The 23,178-nt window shown below is 35.0% G+C and overlaps 1 protein-coding gene across 2 annotated transcripts in view; it reads left to right on the top strand.

Annotated features, from left to right (window-relative positions):
* The window catches only part of TTC17 (tetratricopeptide repeat domain 17), a 55,375-nt gene that overhangs the window by 18,199 nt on the left and 13,998 nt on the right, over positions 1 to 23,178 (top strand). For both annotated transcript variants that reach the window (XM_083352315.1, XM_083352316.1), the window contains exons 11-20: positions 1,772 to 1,918; positions 2,316 to 2,431; positions 2,818 to 2,992; positions 3,966 to 4,043; positions 8,336 to 8,560; positions 9,243 to 9,429; positions 14,346 to 14,516; positions 17,010 to 17,272; positions 19,764 to 19,929; positions 21,890 to 22,010. In XM_083352315.1, coding sequence (XP_083208441.1) covers positions 1,772 to 1,918; positions 2,316 to 2,431; positions 2,818 to 2,992; positions 3,966 to 4,043; positions 8,336 to 8,560; positions 9,243 to 9,429; positions 14,346 to 14,516; positions 17,010 to 17,272; positions 19,764 to 19,929; positions 21,890 to 22,010 — 1,649 coding nt within the window. The remainder of the gene's footprint in view (positions 1 to 1,771; positions 1,919 to 2,315; positions 2,432 to 2,817; positions 2,993 to 3,965; positions 4,044 to 8,335; positions 8,561 to 9,242; positions 9,430 to 14,345; positions 14,517 to 17,009; positions 17,273 to 19,763; positions 19,930 to 21,889; positions 22,011 to 23,178) is intronic.

Raw genomic sequence — 23,178 nt, 5'->3', positions numbered from 1 at the left:
TTGGCGCCACTGCCACCAGCAGCAAGTCCATCAGGCCAGCCCAGCACAAAGGATGCAAAGCAGCCAACTTGCAAGCTCGAGCAGAGATGATAGAGCAGAGGTCACCAACCATTGTCGATTGATGGGCTGGAAGAAAAGGGAGGGGGAAGCATTTTATATGCATGCATGCACGCACGGGGCTGCGAGCACGCACACGCTGCAAATGGGCTGAGTTTAGTGCCTGCGTGATACTCACTAGCCCTGCCCCATTCTTCCATGGTGCAGCATCTTGTATCTGCACCCTGCAGTGCTGCGGTGGCCATTTTTGCCCCTTGCAGCACAGTGGGCCATTTTTGTGCCCCCGGATTTTGCATGCCAGAGGCGGCACTCAGAGGCGCCTCCCTGCCCCCCCCCCTGAGGGCACCACAATGCTGATGCGGCCCTGGCACTTTGCGATAAATGGGTTTTGGGTTGTGGTTTGGGCACTCTAAAAGGTTCGCCATCACTGCTCTACATGATACCTGAGCACTACAAACATATACGGTACCTGAATCTGATGGAATTATTCCATGGTATCCTTTAATGTGAGCTTAATCTCTGTTAGAGAAAATAATCTTTTCTAGCTCTCAATGCCCAAATGAAACTAGTGGCTTTTTCAGAGAGTCTTCTGACATAAACGTCCACTTTCTATAAAAATATATTGCCACATGCCTTTAACTCATGAAAAAAATGGAGATTCTACAGTTCCATGACAAGTGAAGATAGGCATTTTTCTTTCTAAGACTGTATCTTTCTTGAAGCTTAAGTAAAGAACAGATTCCAAGCTGAAATCACTTTGCCTATTTTATTTTATTATTAGATTTTTATTCCCCCCCCCCCACACACACACTTTATTACTATAGAAGTAACCCAAGGTAGCAAACATACATAATCTTCCTTCCTTCTCTTTTTTCCCACAATATTTTTAGTTCTGGAAAAGTAAAATACTAGCACATTCCTTGTGTCTTCGCTTTATAGAGATAATACTCAATCTGAAGCCTTCATAAATTTCCATCTATCCACCACTTCTTCCTAGCAATCCATTTTTGAAATACAGAAATTGAATATTAATATTCATTGAATATTGCTTTGAAACAAAGAGAAAAATCACTTTTAATAAAGCAGTTCTGTCTTACAATTGCACATCATCATTATTTCAACCCCAAATTATGGATTGGAAAGTTGTACATCACTCAGATTTTATTGTGATGCCCTATAATTAGTTTAAGTAAGTAAGAAATAAATAAATTCCCCATTCTTTAATGCTATCAATTGCCTAGAAAAGTGAGCATTTCTTTTTTAGCACTTATCTTCCTCTTGTTCTTGGGGCTTCAGAAGCAAATTCTTTGCCTGACTGAAGTAAAGCAGTGTTGGAGAAGATTATCTGCTCCTAGATCCGCAACCCTCTACTAGACATATGTTCCCTTGTTTGCTTGAATATGTGTCGTAATAAAAAAAATAAAGTATTGCTTTCAGTTTCTGTTACATTCAACAAGTGTTTTCAGGAAATGTAAAAATCAAGTGATATATATGAAGGAATTTCTTTGCATCTTAAGCTAATACAAGAACAAGCCCAAAAATCATGTGTATTATTTGTTAGTTTAGAAGATGTTTTGTGAATTTTCCAGAATTTTTGAGCAAAATTGGATCTAGTTAAATTATTTTTGTAAGAATGTTTTGTTTTGTTTTAAAAAAAATGTCCTTGAGGTATCAGTTCTATCCTTCATTCTCATTCCTATATTACTGTTTGCAGTTTGGTGGTGATTCTTCGATTGCTACAATGGCATCTGTGAATTCTGATCTTCAAGTCAACAGTAGTGACTTCAGCCATTCCTCGGAGTCCTCCCCTTGGGTCCATTCTGTATTCTCATTATGGGGTTTGGAGGCTGATGATTATAGGGTAAATGATACAACAAGCAATGTTATTTTTCTTCTGGTCTGGACATCGTGAAAGCTTTTTATAATACGCACAGTATTTTGAGCATAAACTACGTAATACAATAATTAGACTTCAGTTAGTCTGGGTTTCCTCTCCAGTTCAGATATTTTAAATTTGCTGTAATGTGTAATATAAATAAGAATAAAATTATAGCCACAATGGTGCTCAGAGCTTTGTAAATTGCCGCTTGATCTTTGAAAAGCATTAGCCTGCTAAGAACATGGATTGATCTAAATAAATTGGAATTAAGGGGAAAATTTTGCTCCCTGTTGTATTACTATCATATTTTAAAAGGTTTACCTAACACCAAATGTGATGATTAACAAAATCACTTTCTGATTTTTTTTTCTTTGATCAGGATAAGCAGAATATTATGTGGCCTCAAAGATCAGATTGTGTAAAAACTTATCCAGCTATCCCTTCCCCAGAGGAATTGCCAACTTATATCCTGCACCCAGAAAACAGGGGTCAAAGGTAAAAATAATGCATTTTTATCTGCTTTTCTGTTGTACTTGAAGCAGTTTATATTGCATAGTTTAAAGTATCTTAATGTAATCATAAAATATAAAAGCTCCACATTGCTACAAAGCCCAAACTGCACCATGAAATAAACAGTTGTGAAATTATGAATCTTCATCAATTATGAAACTGCTGTCTTAATAATTACACAGATTTTATGATCTTTTTTAATTTGCCATTAATAATGTGACCTCATGGGAGAGGTCAAACTGCTCTCTTGACTATTTGTAATTAAAAGTTCTGCCTCTGCTAGTTTCCCCACATGGATTAAGCTATGCTGTCTGGGATTATTACTTTGCAGTCTGAATCATGTGGTTATTCTACTGTGTTTTGATCATTAGAATTCATTCATTACTTGGCAGTCCAGGAGAAGATCTCACACAGACAGAATTTAATGAGCCAGATTGTTCTTCCATTACTGATATCCCTAACAGCGACTCTGTGTATTTCTTGATCAAACAACTAAACAGTCATCTAGATCTAACGGAAAAAATTCCAGATGATTATGCAAAGCAAGTAAGTTTATTGATTGTGAAGATGTGTTAGTTTGTTGGCATGCACATTGTTCATGTTTTATAACTAGATACTTCCAAACTTGACAAATTGTTTAAAATAAGTAAATCTCCCCACATAAAAATCAAATTTAGAAATAGATGAACTATTAAAGAAAGGAAATCATTGCAAGATTTGTCTTTTAGTTGATGATAAGGAATAATCTGCATTGCAATGATCTGTTGTTTTCAAGGTGATTTTGTAGGCTTGGCATTTTTCAATTGTTGCATGATACAGGCAACTATTGAGACATGTCCCATATATAAAAAGATTGTAATAAACTGGGAGCCAGTGGTGATTTACACTTTCTATTACTATAAAGTATAATGTTTTAAACTTTGCTGATGGTTAAGGGATTGGATCTATGAACAATGAAACCCTTGATTTGAAACACCTTTACTCAACCTTAATGCTGTGCTGCCATCACCCACCAATCAGTTATGGTAGTCTCTTAATATTAATATACTTTACATTGTATAATAATTATCATTTCATCTTCTGCCCATCTATTCACCATGAGAAACAGATGTAACTAAAGTTTTGGGGGAGGATAAGGCATGGAATTGGGCATCGGAGAAAATGACAGATATGTTGTGCAATATTAGATTTGTATCCCATTTTAATTGACCTTTTTATAACCATATGTAATATATAGCTAAGGCAAAAAACAACAACAAAAGAGAGATCCATATACCATTGCACAGTCTCTGCCATACTGCCAGATCTCAGGACCAGTGACAAAACTATTTAAGTTCTTGTGAAAGACTAACAGAGTCAGGGACAATATAGTACCTGGAGGAATAATATTCCAAAGGGCCGGCACCACAGCATTTAAGATTTTCAATCAGTGTTAGTCCTGTAATTTATACAAAAGCTTATTTTTTTTCTTCAATAGAAGCTTTTTATATTTTCTGATTTAAAACAATTTTTCATGCAGATCTTATATTCTCGTGTCAACAATCACTCACTTACACAACAGCAAATAGGATCGTTCATCTATCATGCCATTTTAAAGGTGAGCTCTATTATAAGAAAGTATTTGGGGTTTTTCTTAATTAATGGTGTGATTTATTGATATGTAAACTTCCTTGTAAATGCAGTACAGAATGTTGATTACTGACTTAGTAGCAATTGCAAGAATGTTTATGCAAAACAATTTATACTACTTTGCTGTTCTGAACTTCATGCCAACAAAGTGTACTTGTGTTTAATAATAATAATAATTTAATTTCTATACCGCCCTTCTCCCAAAGGACTCAGGGCGGTGTACAGGGCAATACAATAAAAAATACAATGTACAAAATTTAAGAAAGAATTAAATAGTGTAGCCCAAATTACAATAAAAATTAATAAAATTAATATTAAAATACCCCACACCCATCAGACCAGGCCGGCTTGTTCAAATAAGTAAGTTTTTAGGTCACGGCGGAAGGAGCGAAGGTCAGGAGCCATCCGGAGCTCAACCGGTAAATGGTTCCAATGGTCTGGCGCGCCCACAGAGAACGCCCTCCCCCTGGGGGCCGCCAGTCGACACTCTGACCAACGGCACCCTGAGGAGGCCCTCTGGACGAAGGGAAGTTGATGCCGGCAGCAGGTGCTCCCGTAAGTAATCCGGACCCATGCCATTTAGGGCTTTATAGGTCATTACCAGCACCTTGAATCTCACCCGGAGGGCAACCGGAAGCCAATGCTTAATATACTTCAGTGTTAGGAATTTCCTTGTCCTCTTTTTTGCCCCTTTTTACATCTGTTTCAAGTAAGGACCATAATGTACACAATGTTCCAGGTTCTGATGTATGATAGAATTATGTAAGAAAATGTTGGCAGTTTTATTTTAATATATTTCCATCCCCTGCATGAAATTTACAGCCACTGCATACTGAACTGTTGTCTTCATTGATGTATTTATTACATTTTTTTTTGTCCTAGTTAGGTACAAACAAAGGTACAAGCTCAAATCCCCTCTGTATGTACGGTATATATGTGAGATTAAAGAATGTTGTCCATCAGAGCAAATTTTGGACTAATATGCATATGTTTACATTTATTTAAATTGAACCTTATTTGTTGTTTGATTAATCATCCAATTTAAAGAGGGATTCTGGATCACAATCACTTCAGGTTTTTGTACTCTGAATATTCTGCTATCATTTCCAAACTTATTTATTTATTGGTGATTTCTACACTGCCATAACTTATGAACAAGTTAAAAAGCATAAGTCAAGCATAGATCCTAAAGAACACTATTCTTGACTTCCACATTTAACCAGTTAATAATCCATTAAATAAAAGTCCTGTTATTCCATAACTGTCAAATTTGCTGAAAGGCCTTTGATGAAAAACTTTATCGGATATGTTTTGAAAATGCAGCTGTATTGTGTCAGCTTTATAATAGAACATTTTTTTTATTCATATAAGTCAGCCAAATCTGAGGGAGGTTGCCATTGTACTTTCTAAACCAGAAGTCAGGGATGATGTACTAGTGGATTCCTGCACTGAGCAGGAAGTTGGAGTAAATAATCTGCAAAGTCACTGCCATCATTACTTCTGGGTTTTTAAAGTATACGAAGATTTTGGGTTATGATCATTTAGCTTTTCATTAGCATGATGGAGATCTTTGCTTCAAAAACAATGGGCTAGCAAAGGCAAAATTTAAATGTTATTTTACTTACGGTAATTTACCATTAAAATAATTACAATTAAGTGTAGCTAATATGATTACTTTCCAAGATGTAATTCATCTCTACCATATTAAAGTGACAATTTAATAACAACCTTAGGACAATTGTAGAAGCTGGAATCAAGTCATTCAGGAGCTACATGTATCTCTGAAGTCCCATCACTACCTTTATAGGTGATAGGAGAAAAAGTTATTTTTCCTTTCTCACCTCATTAAGAGCTTTTCAAGATTACAAAGAAAAGAAACTGAATGGGTGAAAAGGGTTACTCTCATCTGAGAATATGCAGGTCATACTGTTCCATTCAATTCTAGATTTGACCTGTTTTACAAATAAGTGATGTGTGGGTTTTTTGTTCACATATTGTAGAGTTAAATGTATCTGCCTTCCTAGTGTTTACACTAGGTTTTGGCATTTTTCAGGTTATATTAATAAATAGAGCTTTTAATGTGAGGAAAATCCCAAAACATTGCTATAGCTTCACTCTGAAAAGCAATTTTAGTGCAAGGAAAAGCCCCATTCCTTCCAATAAAGCAGAAATGTCAAACTCGCGAGGTCATGTGACATCGCACAATGTATAGGGATGATTTTGCCATTGCCAGCAATGGGGTGCGCGCGGCTTCTGGATGAAGGAATTTTGGGTCTAAGGAAATATAATCCAGTACAGTGCCCAAAATGACACCTCCTTTTGTTCTGATTCTTAGAGCTACTAAATAGTAGATCCTTGGATTCCTCAATGGGAAAGTAAAACTGTGTTTTTTCTCCTGAGCATGTTAACCATGTTTCTTTTTTTTTTCTTTTTATAATATTTCCATTAATAAGGAGATTCACTTTAAAATCACTTTATTCCAATCATAAAACAGTTGACCTTTGGTCAGGAAAAATAAGAAATAATTTTGGAAATGTATTAGAATGTATTAGAAGTACTAAAAAGAAATGACATTGTTTTGAAAAAGGATGCACATTTTAAGCATTTGTAAAAAAATACTTCTAGATTTATATGGCAGTAAAAAATACATCTAGGAAAAGAAATGAAGGGGTAAATATAATTTTTTAAGATGCATAGGAAAGAGCAGGAGGGTTGCTGTATTTCAGATTGTGTTTTGTAGCCTGTTATTTAATTTATATGAAAGAATAGGTGTTGCTGAGAAATAAAAGAAGGTTAGAATTAGAACATAACCTGAGATTTGGTTGGCGTGGCTTTTTATGGTACAATAAAGTCAATATAGATTTTAAAAATGAAATAGTAATTTGTGGATTTAATGATTGAAAAAGGACCTGAATATGTAATTTAAATGAGGGAGGAGATGTAATAACTTTACAGCATTTGTAATTGCTGCAAGGATCGGAAATCACTACTTTAATTATCTTTTTCTTGTTTCCTTTCTTTAGCTGTATTGCTGCTTTCACCTTTTCTTTCATCTTTTTTCCTCTAACCTCTTCATGTTTACTTTTTACCTATTTAAACATTTTCAATAATTATTTAAACACTTTATTAAAAAATAAAGCCTATTATGATTGTTAAGGGTAAGAATTATCTAAGTTTGAGCAACTCATACTGGCTAGGTAAATGAGAAGACAACTGATTTATTTTTGTTATTATTCCCTCATTTGGTCAGCTCCTTCCTTCTTCATCTTCTTTGGTTCAACCAAAATAGTGCATGAAATTGGTGTCGAATATAAAATTAATAATTTACTTAGGTTTGCATATTTGAAGTTGTAATCACAGCCTTTTTTCAGTAAATGATTCACAGGGCAATCAAGGATGGGTTGATTGAAGCCAAGTTCCATTCTAGATAAAGTATGCTTTTTCAGAAGTACAACTTATAATCATTATATCCATTCCATCCATAACAAAATCTCATCCAAGATGTTTTTTTGTTACTCTCACATTTTTCGGCTGTGGTCACAAAAAAAGAACAAAGCCTTGATCCTATGGCCTAGCTGTTATTTTACATGGGGAAAAGGAAATGTTGATCTATAGTTACTTTTTGGCACGCTTCAAGAGTATAAGTCAGATGGTGTGCTACTTCTGCAGAAATTATCACTTCAGTGTCAGAATATTCTAATAGGGTTTACCTCCATTGCAGTGGTATTTCTCAAATACAGTGCTTTATTTTTTCCTAAAATCTAGATAGGTTATTCAAGAATACTGGTTCTTTTGTAAATAAAATGCACAGTACTTAAACAAAATGGTTCGGTTGAGATCTGCATATGTGGGACTGATTGGGGTAGATTGCAAGGCGACTCCAAAATATAATTTTATCATATTTTATCTATATCTTAAATTATTGTACACTATTACAATTTCATTTTAGATTGTATTTTATTCCCATTTCATTTTAAATCGTATTTTATTATAATTCCATTTTAAATTGTTTTTATCAAATTTTAGTAACAATGTGTTGCTGGAACTTTGCACTTTGATATGGCCCAAGAGCTAATCAATAAAGAATTATTAAATAAAATGCTTTATATGCAACTTTTCTTTGTAAGCATGTCATTTTGGTAATTAATGGAAATGCTTTAGACCTGTATTTGCAGCTAGATTGATAAAGGGTAAACACTGCAACTAATAGAGTGTAATTAATAACGGGGGTATTTCCTCTTTTTTTTAACTGACTTTTAGGCAAGGGAACCCTTGTGGCTGGTACTCAATGAGGCTAGCCTTTATTGGCGTGCACTTGGAAACGGCACCTTTGCCTTCACCTGTTTACGAAAAGCATTTAACTTGACCCCTCATGAATTTCAAGATATCCCTTTAGTCAACCTAGCAAACCTTCTCATTCATTATGGCCTTCACCTAGATGCCAGCAAGCTTCTCCACAAAGCTTTAGCCATCAATGATTCTGAGGTGAGTGATTTTTTCCAGAGAAGAAAAGCAAGATTTGTTGTCTCCCCTTTAGTTCTTTCGTAAGAGTTGCCAGTGAAAGTACTCCTTTTATTCAAACTTTGAAAAGCAGGTTTTTGTACTATTTTGTACTAGGCTGTTACTTCTTGTATAAGCCAGGAAAACTATGAAAAATAAATTTTAAATACATAAGATGAAAGTAGCTATTTTCCAATTTTGACTTGTTTCCTTGTTGTCCAGAAGGTCTCAGATTCCCTGGAAGGATTAGAATTAAAGATGGTTTATGAACTGTACTTAGGATCCAAGAAATATATTCAATAACAACTAGATGGATTGTATAATCTCACTGTAGTACAGAGAATCTGTTTCCTTCTCATCTTATTAATTTGCCACTCCATATTTTTGGTCTTCATTTGAAATTAAAGTTGTGTTCATATAAGAATGTATATAGCCTATAATACTTTGTTTAAAAAAGAATGCCCAGGAAAGTAAGTACTGTAAAAAATTCCACTTCTTTTTACCACTTAGCAGTAGAAAAGTTTTTAAAAGATTTTTTTTTTGGGGGGGGGGAGCTTGTTCCTGAATCTCTTTTGAAAAAGTTAAAACTACATAATTAGTATATGCAAGTGAAATTCTGCCCTTCCCATGTTTCTATACTGAGAAAAGTTTGTTTTTCTCCTTTTAGCCTCTGACTTTTTTGAGCTTAGGAAATGCCTATTTGGCTTTGAAGAATGTCAGTGGGGCTTTACAGGTTTTCAGAAATGCTCTAGATATTGCCACCAAATGTCTGGAATGTGAGAGGAACCTGAAGCTGATCCGTTGTTTGCAGTTCTATCCATTTCTGTACAACATCACGTCTTCCACCTGCAGTGGTAAGCTACTATTGAAAATATTCCCAAATTAATGTCCTAACAATGTAATTCTACCTATAGAAATTAGACATTTTCGATCAGTAACTTTTTTCCCATAGTTTCTATAGTTCTTTTGGTCACTGTGTTTGCTTAGTGTTTCTCAACCTTAGCAACTTTAAAATGTGTGGACTTCAGCTCCCAGAATTCTCCAGATAGAATGACTGGAAGGAGAAATTCTGGAAGTTGAAATCCACTCGTCATAAAATTGCTAAGGTTTGAGAAATACTGGATTAGGCATAACAATAGTTCCTGAGGGTTTTGTGTTTTTCATTTAAGTCTCATTAAGAATAATTGACTTTTTTTCCACCTTGGCTACTTCCAATTTCAATATCTGCACATTTTCTGCTTAGATCATGCTAGATATTAAATACTCTCTTCAGAACATTGCCTCTATTTAGGACTGTTATAATATTTTCATATTTATTTAACAGATGTTAGAATTCATGTAGCATCATGCAGCATTCAGACAGAGGGACAAAGAGAAAAGTCCAGTCTTTTTCTTGTTGATTAGAAAATGTTATTATATTAAATATAGGTGATATAGTAAACCATGTTCTTCGGCATCTGCAATACATTTTGAAGTTTTAGCTTCCAAACCAAATGGTAAAAAACCTAAAATAAATGTGTCTTCATGCGTTTCTTAATATATTGGTTTATAATTGTTATGTCATGCCCTAATCCCCAAAATGCACGCGCACACACACATTTAATAAAAACAGCCATTCATTCAATTTTGAGTGAAAGGCATGGTGGAAAGCATATTATTATTAATTCCTCTTAAATAATATACTTGAGCCCAGTTTATTATAAAATTACATTTTTCAAGGACTAAAGACAGATTGCAACGTAGTTGGGAGTTGATTGTCTTAATGATAATAGTAATCCAGATTTATTTCTTTATTCTTGATAAATACTGAATTTAAAATCTGACTACCTAAGAATCTGGTTTTAAAACTGAAAAGTTTCAGGATTGAAGGAGCAGGACAAGAACTTCTTTGCACATACAGTTGCCTATTCTTCTCTAGTTGTATAATACTTCCATTCTCCATTAAGTATCTATTTCTATTCTTCTCTTTTTTTTCTTATTACTTTAAATGTTATCAAAATATTTCCAGCTCTTGGGCTAAAAACAGAAAATACACATAACACTACAGTATATCGTATGGGTATTTACCGCTTACGGTTCTTAATTATGGTCCTAATATTTCAGGTTGCTAAATGCAGATACCACTATTTAAAAACTGCCGAAAAACTCTGCATAACTATTGGGATATGTGCCTTTTTTGTGCTATATTTCTTGTCTATTTTGGAATTTGTTATATTTTAAACACATACCAAAATAAAACCTAGGGTGTTAAGAACTGTATCATTCTTTGTTTTTTTAAGCTGTTTTTGTTTGTATTTTTTAACAGCAGGTACAGGTATTAAGATAATGCTTCTAATAGGAGCATTGCCAATTTGGTACTGATTTGTTTTCATGTGAATTGTGCTTCTGGTTTTTATTAATAATTTTGGTCCTCATAAATATTCAAGACCTAACTGTAGATTTATAACTTTAGCAAATGTAATTTATAATTTATCTATAACTGTATCAAATAGGTTTTAAATTTAGAAGCTTCGGTAATATATGTTGTTCCCCCATATTGCTTTTCATATGTTCTGTGACCGCAGAGGCACTGCAGTGGCAGTAACTTTTTGCCGGGGTCATACATGCCCTCAGTGCCGTCATAATTTTGAACAGTCACTGAACAAAGGTTTATAAGTCAAGGACTACCAATATTCAAAAATTATCTCACACTGCAGGATAAATATTATGATACTTTAAAGCAAATAATTCTTAAAATCTACACAGTGAATACAGAATATTCTGTATTTTTCATAAGTTACTGAATAATAACTAAAAGTATGAAATATTAATATTACTGTTGAAGAAGTATATTTTTCCCTCATTATTTCATTGTGAGAGCAATATATACCCTAGGGACCATAGCTGAACCTAATAATGTTTTCTAGTTTCCATTTTCAGTATTTAAAATAGCATATATAATTTATTAGTATACTAGATTGCTACATTCCAGATAAAATTCTATTATACTGAAATGAACAGAACAAATTAATAATTACTATCTTATGTCACACTGGTTTTAGTTGAATAAAGCATGACTTAAAAATTCTAACCCTTTATAAAAAAATGTTTCATGAAAAAATAAAATAATTCATATTTAAAAACTTTATTTTTATTATAAATTAGTAAAGTAATAAATTGGCTTCTGCTTTTGTTGCTTATGTTAATGACCACAGTCAGAATTCATTTGTATAAAGAATTTACTACCTATATTTATTTAGGAAGTCAGAAGTGAAAATTTATTCCTACAGCTGATGTTTGCAGAAAAATAAATTATGGTGAGAAAAAAATAATACTTGAAATAAGATTTTAAAACTATAGTTTAGATTGCAAAACTTTAAGCTGTCACCATTCGGTATTTATTCTGTCTTTTAAAGGACATTGGATGATTTTTGAAGCATTAATTAAAATTCAGGCCACAACACTGCTTATTATTCTGTTCTATATATAGCTTCAACATAACCTGAGAAGCCTTGCAAATAGCATTTTGTAGCCTTTCTTATCTGCTGATGATGTTCATAATTTAAATTTAGAAAACCATCTTCCACATTGGGCCTCATTTTCAGGTAATGTTGAGAACATACTATGATCTCTGTCCACGTTACAAAAAGAAAAATCCTGCTATATCCAATGATGCAGGAAGAAAGGTGTAATCAATAAGGTTGCCAACTTAGCCATTACTAATGGTCCAAAGGGTGTTTTAAAGAGATTATGATATTGTTATCCATCCCAATAGATTCTTAAGAGGAGCAGAGAAAAGGTTTGTGGTCATATGTCCCATTTATGCTATATTGGGTCTAATTTTCTTTTCATGGTTTATTTATGATGCAGCTTAAATTACATTTATGAAATATAAAGTATGACATCTGCCCTTATGCAAAGCTTAGATGTTGGGTTTTTGTGTATATTGCTGCTATTGCTTTGATATATTTCAAAAGAAATGTTTCGTAACTAAAAAAATAAAAAGTATCAGGAAGCATGTATTTGCTCTACTAAAATTGTGGATAAAGCTGAATTGGAGAGGGATGGAAGAATAAAGGAGAGGAAGGAGAGATCCCACCATGCAAGCAGAAGACCAGGCATGTAAAGTTGTGGGATACACTTTAAATCTCTGCTGAAAACATTGTGAATCGGTGTTGATTAGCGTGCCTGCTTACTAGCATAAATGTGGCAATTTCTGTGGAATAGAGAAAAGCTGAGCTTGGCTATAAAACAAATTGAAGTGAGAGATTTATCTATTGCACTATCAAATACTGTAAGCCCAAATTCTAAGACTTATAATATAACAAAATCCATGTAAGGAAGGGGAGTATTTGTGGCATAAAGCAGTGTATTATGTAGCTTCCTTTGGACTACCTTTGATTTCCTAATTAGCCTGAATCAACTGTTGGCTGTTTAAACAAGTACACTTATTACGTGAAGACTGAACTATCAGAAATTTATTACAGTTTCCAAAATGATAGTTTTGTACTGCTTGTCAGCCAGTACATCTCAAATGCATTCTTTTTACTGGTGTCATTCATTCATTCTTACTGTAAACTATCAAGTGCCTATTAACAAAACTGAATTAACCTAGATTCAGTTCATATCTGCTAAATTTTTACATTCTTGCTTTACGTGAAAAGCACTTGTACACTTTTGCAGTGATGTTGATATATGCCGCTCATCTAATTTGTTTCCTACAAGATGCATGCAGATGCTTTCCTATCTCTACATTTTATTCCTGGTGCTACATTTTTACAAAAGTTCTATGATTTGCTAAGCATTCTACAAAGCTAAAATAATTCCCATAGTTTCTTTACAATGTAATGGACATTCTACACAAGAAGAAGAAAGAATGGATTATTCCCTGGACTTACTGCTTCATAGGAAGAGCCTGCTTGTTTAATGTGTCTGTGAGATGCTGTAAATGCATACCTCGGTTACAAAAGTTATTTTTCCACCACTGCTATAACTTTGAGCAGTTGTTGTATGAGGCAGTCAGTAGGCAACCATTTTAGCAAGCAGAGATGGAATTTGGGGGAGGGGAGGCATTTGTTATTAATTTAATTTGCTGTGATGTGTAAAACAAGACATATAGCAATAACACTTAGACTTATATACCACTTCACAGTGCTTTACAGCTCTCTCTAAGAGGTTTACAGAGTCAGCGTATTGAGCCCAAATCTGGCTCTTCATTTTTACTTACCTCGGAAGGATGGAATGCGGAATCAACCTTGAGTCGGTGAGACTTAAACTGACATACTGCTGGCAGCCGAGAGGCAGCAGAAGTAGCCTGCAGTACTGCATTCTAACCACTGTGCCACCAGGCCTCTCAGAGCCTGTTTTTAATTTAGCTTTTCGTAATGTATTATCTAATTTATATGGTATCTCAAGTTTTCCACACTTTCAGTTTTTCCAGAGATGGGTATGCAGTCTTCCCGAAATGCTGTTTGACCAATCGTGAATATTAAGGAGGAAGGGAGAAATATTTGCCTTTTCCCTTTAAGATTTCCTGGGTACTCTGTGGTATCATGTCAATACCATGGGAAGCTGCCATTGTGTTCTTAGCATGATAAAGATGTTAAACCACCAAGGAATCTATCCAAACAGTATTGCAGGTTGACATTCATTAATCTCACAGCATTGTATATAGTTATTCTTCCCTTTAGGCCTTTTACGTCTGTATATCAATAATTCAAGAGATGTAGCAAGTGGTTTACCCTGAGGGAATCGTGTCTACAATCTCTCTCTTTCTCTACATTTTTCACAGGTTACTGTCATGAGAAGAGTCAAGATGACAACCATGCTAAGCAGAAGTACTTTAACTCACAGGATTCTGATATCATATTATTAGAAGAAACTCTTAAAACGGCTGCTGAAGATGATTTGACAGATCAGGTTCATGATTCAGCAAGTGATTCATCTTCTTTGACTTTAGAAAGTGAGTGAATACTCAGAATAAATATAACCCACTAGGCAAAAGGCAACTGCCTGGCAGTGGATTTTTAGTGACTTGAAAATACAGCAAATACATTTAATATTTGTACATTAGTGCTGTAAGAAATCCTGCTAAACTTTCTACTTCTGATGTAAAATAACTTGACCAGGTGATACAGGTCCTTAAAGGTTCATTTAAGTTCAAATTTACAGAGACCTAGACCCCTGACTATTTGTCAGAGTAACTCTGGAACACCTATACATAGAAAATTAGATCGCATACTAGGATGAATAGGAACAGTAGAAATATTTTTCAAATTGTACTGAATTATTTACATTTTTTATCATTAACACATTTGCATATTGTAGGTCAAACCACTAAGCTAGTGTCTGTCTAAAGCAGAGACATGCAAGGGGATTATGTGATGGTAGAGCAGTAGGATGCATGTTATTCTGAAGTTTAAAAATAGTTTATGTACAGGACAAACTTGAGTTTTGCAACATTTCATTAATAGATTATAAAATGCATTGGAGCACAGATATAAGATCATAAAACAGCATGTTCTGAAGCATCGTTTGGAGACTAAATTTAAAGCACTGCAAAGCCATGCCAATCAGTAAAATACTTACTGATTTGGAATATATTTTACATTAGCTGGTTTTAACTAAAGCCAAAGAGTTAAATAGGCAACTGAGTAAAATTTAGTTTTATTATGAAATCAAAAAGATATTTCTGAATTAATGTTTTTAATTGAAAAGCAAGGATAGTAGAGGAACTGATGGGTGAGCAGGGCACATTAATTTTAGCACAATCATTTCTTGACTGCATAAGCCAAAAACTGCCTACACCATTCCCTTGCCCGTTAGCCAACCAAGACAAATGAGCAAGATGCACTTTTTGCAATTGCCAGCTCACATTGAGCCGCTCACACTGCCCTTAATGTTCTCTTTGGCCTCAGTGAAAATGGCAGGTCCATACAAATCCTTTCCTTTTTATGCCAGTAGGAAATCTACTGTGAACAATTCTGGTGTGTAATCCCCTTCACTTTTATATCTTACTGAAATGTTCCAGTTTCTGGAATCACTGTTCTCTTCAAATAATGGAAACATATTTCATTAAATTTTAAAAGAGAAGCGTATATATATAGCTGCTTCAGATACATTTTTGCCTTTTGGATGATTTCAGTGTGGATATATTTTAGGAAATAAAATGGAAACCCCTGCACAAGAGAGCAAGAGCTTGAAAAGCAACTGAATACATTTTAATAAACTTTACATTCTGATCTGTTCAGATGTTAATAAAACCTCTGTTAATCTCCCTTTCATACACACATGCATACACACTGATACTTGTATTCCAGGTTAGCAACCAATAACTTGGTAACAATATATCAGATATATGATGAATATAAAAATATACTCAGGAGAATTATGCAAAGTATTATGCAAAGTGCTTCAAAACAGGTTTTGAGAATTGGAAGGAAATTGTTCTTAACGGTCCAGGAAAACAGATGATTTTCACCTATGGGAATTTTATATCTTTCTTATGTCAGTGTTTTCTAGGCATGGCCACAGGTAATATTTGTTTAAATTGTCTCTGTATTTTTTTAAAATAATGTAGTAAGGATTCTGAACTGACTAGAATATATGTTGGCATATTCTCTGTGAGGATGCAATTGGTTCTAAACAAAAGCAGGGAGAAATAGCTTGATATTTCTCTAGAGCAGGGGTGTCAAACTTGCAACGTCACATATCACGACTTTTTTTTTCCATTGCTGGCAATAGGGTAGGCGCGGTTTCGGCATGACGCATCTGGCCCATGAGCCGGCAGTTTGACACCCCTGCTCTGGAGCATTTATTGAGTGATTGATTGAGTGATAACAAATCAGTGTCAGCTCCTAGTGATCACATAGATTTTCTCCATGATTATCTGTCACTAACCTGGTCCTTCAGTTCTTCCAAAAGTATACCTATCACACTGTAATTGATTCCATCCACTTTGCTATTTGGTATCATCCTCTTCTTTCCCTTCCCCCTTTCCCAGCAGAGAGTTAGAACTTTTCCAGAGAGTTAGAACTTCTCATAATGTGTTCTAAGTATGATAATTTGATCCCAGTCATTTTTGTTTGAGCGAGAACTCTGGGTTGATCTGTTTGTTTTCTTGACAGTCCATAGCATTTTCAGTCTTATCCAATACCAAAATTCAAAAGCATCAATATTCTTTCTATCAAAGTCCACTGCAACCTTCAGTACTTATATGTTCAACACTATAAAATGAACTATTTTGTATTTTGCCTTTTTTATTGAAATAATATTTATTTAGTAGACTAATACTGAGCTTTTCAGGATAAGAAAAACCCTCTACAATGTAAATATTGCCTCACTTAAAAATAAGCATTGATGCTTTGGTTATGAGTAGGACATGTTTTTCTACTGATCATTTGGTTTTGGAATGGCAGAATTGTCGCAACATATTTTGTTGATTCTCCTATCGTAGGTACAATTATTGCAGAAAACAACGATTCAGAAGAAATCGAAAACTTGGGAGATGCTCAGATGTCTGAGGAGATGCTGGCATTAGTGGATGAATTTGAAAACTCTTGGCCCCTTGAAGCTTTTGAAGGGGCACTGGAAGTAAAAGGCCATCGGATGGACTTGCAAGGGATCCGTGTACTCAAGAAAGGTTCTCAAGATGGACTTGCCAGCTCGTGTTTGGGAGATTGTGGAGAGGATGATGGTGATGATGGTGAAACTGAATGGGTAAGGACTCTTAATATGTGGCTAAAGGACTGAAATTTACACTATTATAATCTTTAAAAGAATCTTTATAAAATGATGTACCATTGGTATATGTTACCAGAAAAATTCTCTAGAATGTATAAAGGCACTTCAAATTTATTCTGAAAATGTGAACAAGAAGGTACATTTTATCAAGTTTGGTGGATGTGTAAAAATGCTAGAAAAGTCTGGATTCAAATACACTGATTCATAGGATTTTAAAAATTAATATACAATTGTGACCTGGGGGTGGGGGGGAATCAGCGAATAAACAATTGGACAAAAAGTCATGGAACTTTTTTTGTACGTGATAACTGCAGCAAGATTATTGTATATACAAATATGGAAATGTTTGGCACTACCCACAGTGGAAGAAACATTGGCTAATGTAATAAAACTTGCTGAGATTAACCTCTTTGCTCAGAGAAAAGACAACATCTACATTTATTGCTGACTGGAAACCCCTTTTGGACTTTCTGCATAAAACAGAAAAGATGAACTTATGATTTATGGTTTTGAAAATTAAGACAGATTATAGAAATTATAATTGTACTTATATCTGCTGTAAAGAATATTAGAAGTTACTTTATCTTTTTTCTTTTCTATTTTTCTTTCTCCCTTGCACTTTCATTTTTTTATTTTTTTCTTATATAAGTGTGTATTAGGGTTTTATCTTTTGTCTTTTTTAAAAAAATATTTAATAATAATTATAGATCGTTTTTTATTTACAACCATAATTTGGACTGGAATTTCAGTTACTAGCTGATGCAGACATTAAACAAGTTGTCACATGATTGGACCAGATTTTACAACAATTTTTAGCGCCATCATTAAGTGAATCACATGGTTATTAACTGAATCCAGTTTCCCCAATTGACTTTGCTTGTCAGAAGACAGGTGGGAAAGTTGCAAATCATAGACACTGCAAATGTTGTAAATGTGAGTCAGTTGTTTGGACCTAAATTGGGATCACATAACAGTGAGAATGGGCAAAGGTCATAACTTTGAGGGTGGGTTGTAAATAATTTTTTCTGAGACTGTTTTAACTTTAAAGGGTGTTTGTGTGTGTGTGTGTGTGTGTGTGTGTGTGTGTGTGTATGAAAATAGAGGTGGACAACTCAAAACATTTTCCAGAGTGTTGCATTTTTTTAGAACGTATACGAAAGATAGATTTGGAATATTTTACTTTAATTTTGTTTCCCCTCTTTTAGCCACCACCGTTCACAAATCTCTGTTCGAACTCTTTCCAATTTTTTCTCTTTCTCTACTTTGTGTCTCCATCTACTTAGAGAAACCCTTTTGTATTTGCCTGTAGCTCTTTTTGCTCTCAGTACTTTTAGTTTTCCTGCTTTTCTGGGTTTTTTCATCCCATCAATCTTTCTGTAACTCTATTTGTCTACTTTAACTTCCCCATTTACTTTGCTACTCTCTACTTTCCACTTACATTTCTTCTCAGTAATTTAGTTTATCAGTGCCAATTTATTTGAAATATTATCATAACTCTTGGCACCGGATGACTTGGAGAAAATGTGAATATACTTTAAATCGTTATCATCACCATCATACAATACACATTCCTTTTCTTTGGAAGAAATATTGCTATTTTTCAGTTTTAAGAAGCTATTATAATGCAAATGTCAAATTGAAATTTCTTCTTTTGGCCAGACCATAAATACAGACTATTAAAGACAAAATGACTATAAGGAACAGGGTGGTTTTTTGTTTTGTTTCTTTGATCATCATAGAATAACCTTAAATTTTAAACTCTGTAAATTTAATGTTTTAATATTTTAGTTGTTTTTATATTTATTTTATAACCTGTAAGCTGCCCAAAGTCACCTTACAGGGGAGATAGAAGGCACAAAAATTTAATAATCACAGAAAGCGCCCTTCTCCCAAAAAAAAATATTTAAAAAAAATTAGCTTCTTGTATGGGACTAAACTGGACCATGTTTCATCTCTTCCCTGATGTGCTCCTTCCCATATTTCCATGCATAGACATGTGCTTACTCCTTCAAAGTGTGCTTTTTGCAAATGCCTGTTGCCAGCATAGAAGTAGTAGGGCATACAAAAGCAAAACCAGGAAATTTCTCCTTTTACATTAGTTGTTAGTTGTGATAAGACTTTGGGTTTAAAGGTATGGAATTTTAGCAACTTCTAGTAGTCTAATCTATTTATTTTAATACTACAGAATCATTGCCTATAGACTTTTATACTATTAATTTTCTGAGGAGCCTTCAGTGCTGAACATGTTACTCAGTTCTGAGCTAAGCAAATTATTGTTATATGCTTCTGTTTGTACATTGGATGTATTAAGATGTGAGCAGAATTAGAGTGACTAGAATTGTCAAGAAAAAGGAAACTGGAAATTGCCCTTGAAAATCAACTTAGTCTGAAAGGAATCAGCTTCATTCTTATCAGCAGAGCAATATATTTAGTTCTGTTACCTTCACCATTTCTTTTAATTTGACAGATCACCTTTCAAGTGAAACGTGTAAAGAAACACAAACCAGAAAATATAGACCCACAAGAACCTGATGGAAGAATTGGAGAGGAAGGAGTAGCTGGAGAAAATGAAAACCTTTACCAAATGGCATTGGAAATCAGTGGGCCAAAAATACCTTCCCCCGGGCCACCTGGTAATACGTTTTCTTTTTTTAAGAACAAGACCAATATTTTTTCAGAATACTAGGATATGCTTGATATACACAGTGAATAAGTTGTGATAAAAGCTTACTGTACACATTTGGGAGAAGGGCGGTATAAAATATAATTAATAATAATAATTGTGCAGTAAAATTCTGTGCATATTCATTCATAGATACGTCCCAGAACATGCAAAGCGCTCACCAAGTATATGTGTCTAGCTTTGTAACCTTGCAACCAAAGAAAAAAAAGCAAAATTCTCTCCTGGGAGGAAACACTGTAGCATAGTGTTTATTTTTGTGTGATGTAGTGCAGCTTTTTGCAATAGCCAAAATAATGTCCACAGAATAAACCAAAACGAAAGTGTAATTGAAGTTCTTCAGGTTTAACAGATAATTGTGCAATTAACTGAAAAAAAAAGACAGCTTCAGAGCTTTGATATAACGGATGTACAACTGATCTTCAAAGTTCTGGCCGTCGTAGCATCCAATAGTCTCACAATTACAGTTTACAATTATGAAGATTCAGGAAGCCACAGTCACCTGATTGCATTTGTGACCTTTCCTGCCAACTTTCCACAAGCAAAGTCAGCAGGAAGAGTCTTAAGTCGCTCCACCCCAAGTTGTGCTGGCCCTTCTGGGACATTCCCTCCCACCCCCCATGGCACCTCCCTGCTCCATACCTGGAACTTCCTCCTCTTCCTGCCTAATTATCCATGCATGTTGGTGTTATGATGACAACCAGGACTGCTGGGATTGTTAAATGATGCAGTCACGTGTGGTCATGTTTTATGAACAGTGATAGCAATCCCAGTCATAATTGCTGTCAAAAACCAAGTATGTCCTACATCGGGACTTTTCAACCTTTTCACCCATTGTACCACTTTTAGGATATGGCAACATCCGAGTATCACCAGTCGTCTAGCAAGGTGTCAAAACTTGATGACCAAAAAAAAAAAAGGAAAAAAGTGATGAAGTACAGATAATCCTCGACTTACAACAGTTCGCTTAGTGACTGTTCAAAGTTACAATGGCACTGAAAAAAGTGCCCCCCAAGCCACAGCTGATCCTGGCGCTTCCACTGAGCCCTGACAGCCCCGAAGAAGCGCTGATCCTGGCGCTTCCGCTGAGCCCTGACAGCCCTGCAGCTCCAGCCATCTCTCGCTCAGGCTTGTGCGGTGCTGCCACTGGTTCAGCTCATTCCCCTCCTCTGCTACCACTTTTCTAGGATGGTTGTGTACCACCTGCCAGGTGCCAATGTACCACAGGTGGTACCCGTACCACTGGTTGAAAAGCTTTGTCCTACATGGCATGAAGCTGTAGGGAAACAGGGCAAGTATGCCAGATAACTGCAGAAAGAGAGGACAGGCCCATTGGGGCAGCAGCATAGACACAGCAATAAGACGAAGAAAACATGAGAGATTGGCAAGTAAAGTATACTTTACATGTTAGTTAATTTTAATCGTAATTGTTCATATTTTTATAATGGCTGTTTTTATATTATTGTTTTATGCCACCCAAAGTCACTTCTGGTGAGATGGGCAGCTACATAAATTAAATGTGGAAGCTGCTGCATAGACCTTACTGAGAAAGGCCTCTTAATACTAGCACAGATTTGTTTTAACTGAAACTTAGATTGATCTCAATTATTTTGGTGCCATTTTGGCAGGACCAAGTCCCTCCCAGGATGGTCCAAAGACATTTTGAGGCACAAGATGTTTGTTTTTGGTTATACAGCAAAGTACATGTTTGTTTCTTGCACATCCATAAAATACAGCCTTTTAAAATGCTTTTTTATTTCTTTGGTTCCAAGTCAAAACCTATTATTTTGCTCCTGATATACTATCAGATAGCTTATACTATTCCGATAATTGAAATTCACATTATAGAAAAAGAATGTTAAAAATTGAAATGATTCTTCTTGTTTTCAAAATATTTGCTTGCTTCTTTGTAGGAAGAAAGAAAGACTATCGCAGCTTGGGTTGGCCAAGTCCTGATGAGTGTATTAAGTTCCGCAGGATGGATCTTACTACTGTAGCCAGCACATGGCTAGCTGTTTCTGCTAAAAATATTGAGTGAGTATTTTTTTTCTATGAACAAAATTAGGTCAGTACGTAAGTGGGACAGATATGTATAGCTTAAAAGATTCATCTTAATGGGCTGATACACCAAGTTGTGACTGTATTGTATTCTTGCACTTACTTTGACAATGCTATTATTGGAGCTAATAATCCACAGGGGTCTGAGCTTCTGTGAGTGTCTTTGTTCTAATATCAGACGTGTCATCTCCAGCATTATGTACTTACTTGCAAAATATCATGACTTATTTCTCAATGGCTTCAGAAATGAGTGGAAGTTAAGAGTGAGCAATAATTTAATCAAGTTATGTCCAAAGCAGTTACAGGAATATCTCTCCAATTGAGACAAAAAATATCAAGTGAGATTATAACATTTGCAAGGTGACGTACATTAAATGCAAGAGAAATTTTAATTTCACATCTATTTTGAAATGGTCATGACAATCCAAGAAAATATAGTTTAGGTTTAGGTTTGATGCTGCTTTAAACCTCACTCTGAGGTATCACTCTCTCAGCCCACAATAGGCTCAGACAACAAGCCAATTAGTCTATTCCTGTCACAACTAATGGATCAACACTTGGTTGATATGAAAAAACAAAACAAATCCCTGTCCCTGCTTTTCCAGGGGAAAAAAGTATTAGGAAGGGAAAGAACTGGCTGTAATAAACCATTATTTCTGTGTCAGGCTGTGATTGGTTTATAACTTTGGCCTAAAATCAACATATTACCATTATTGTCCAGTGCCTCAGGGTTGGCATAGTCCTATTTTAACATGAAGTCACTGAGACATCAATCAGCATGGAACCAAGTATTATCAGTATGCTGATGTCACTCAGTTATACATTTCAGCTCTAGGGGAAACAGGACGTGTGTTGAGATTCTGAGTCCCAGTAGGCTAAATCTCAAACCTAACAATACAGAAGTTCTTGGGTATGAAGGCCGCTAACTTCAGCGATTTATCATCTTTGATTCTGCACTGGCTTGTGTTTCCCTATGCAGAGTTTGTCCATAATTTAGCAGTCATGGGGAAGAGGGCCTTTGTACAGCATTATTCACTTTTTGGAATGCTGCCCTGAATCCAAAAAATGTGTGCCTTCCTCTCTTAACTTACATTAACTTACATGAACAACCTGTCTCCAGAAGCTGTGAATACTCCAACACTGG

The sequence above is a fragment of the Vipera ursinii genome (assembly GCF_947247035.1).
Source record: "Vipera ursinii genome assembly, chromosome: 1".
Taxonomy (NCBI): domain Eukaryota; kingdom Metazoa; phylum Chordata; class Lepidosauria; order Squamata; family Viperidae; genus Vipera; species Vipera ursinii.
This window is presented reverse-complemented; position numbering and strand designations above follow the sequence as displayed.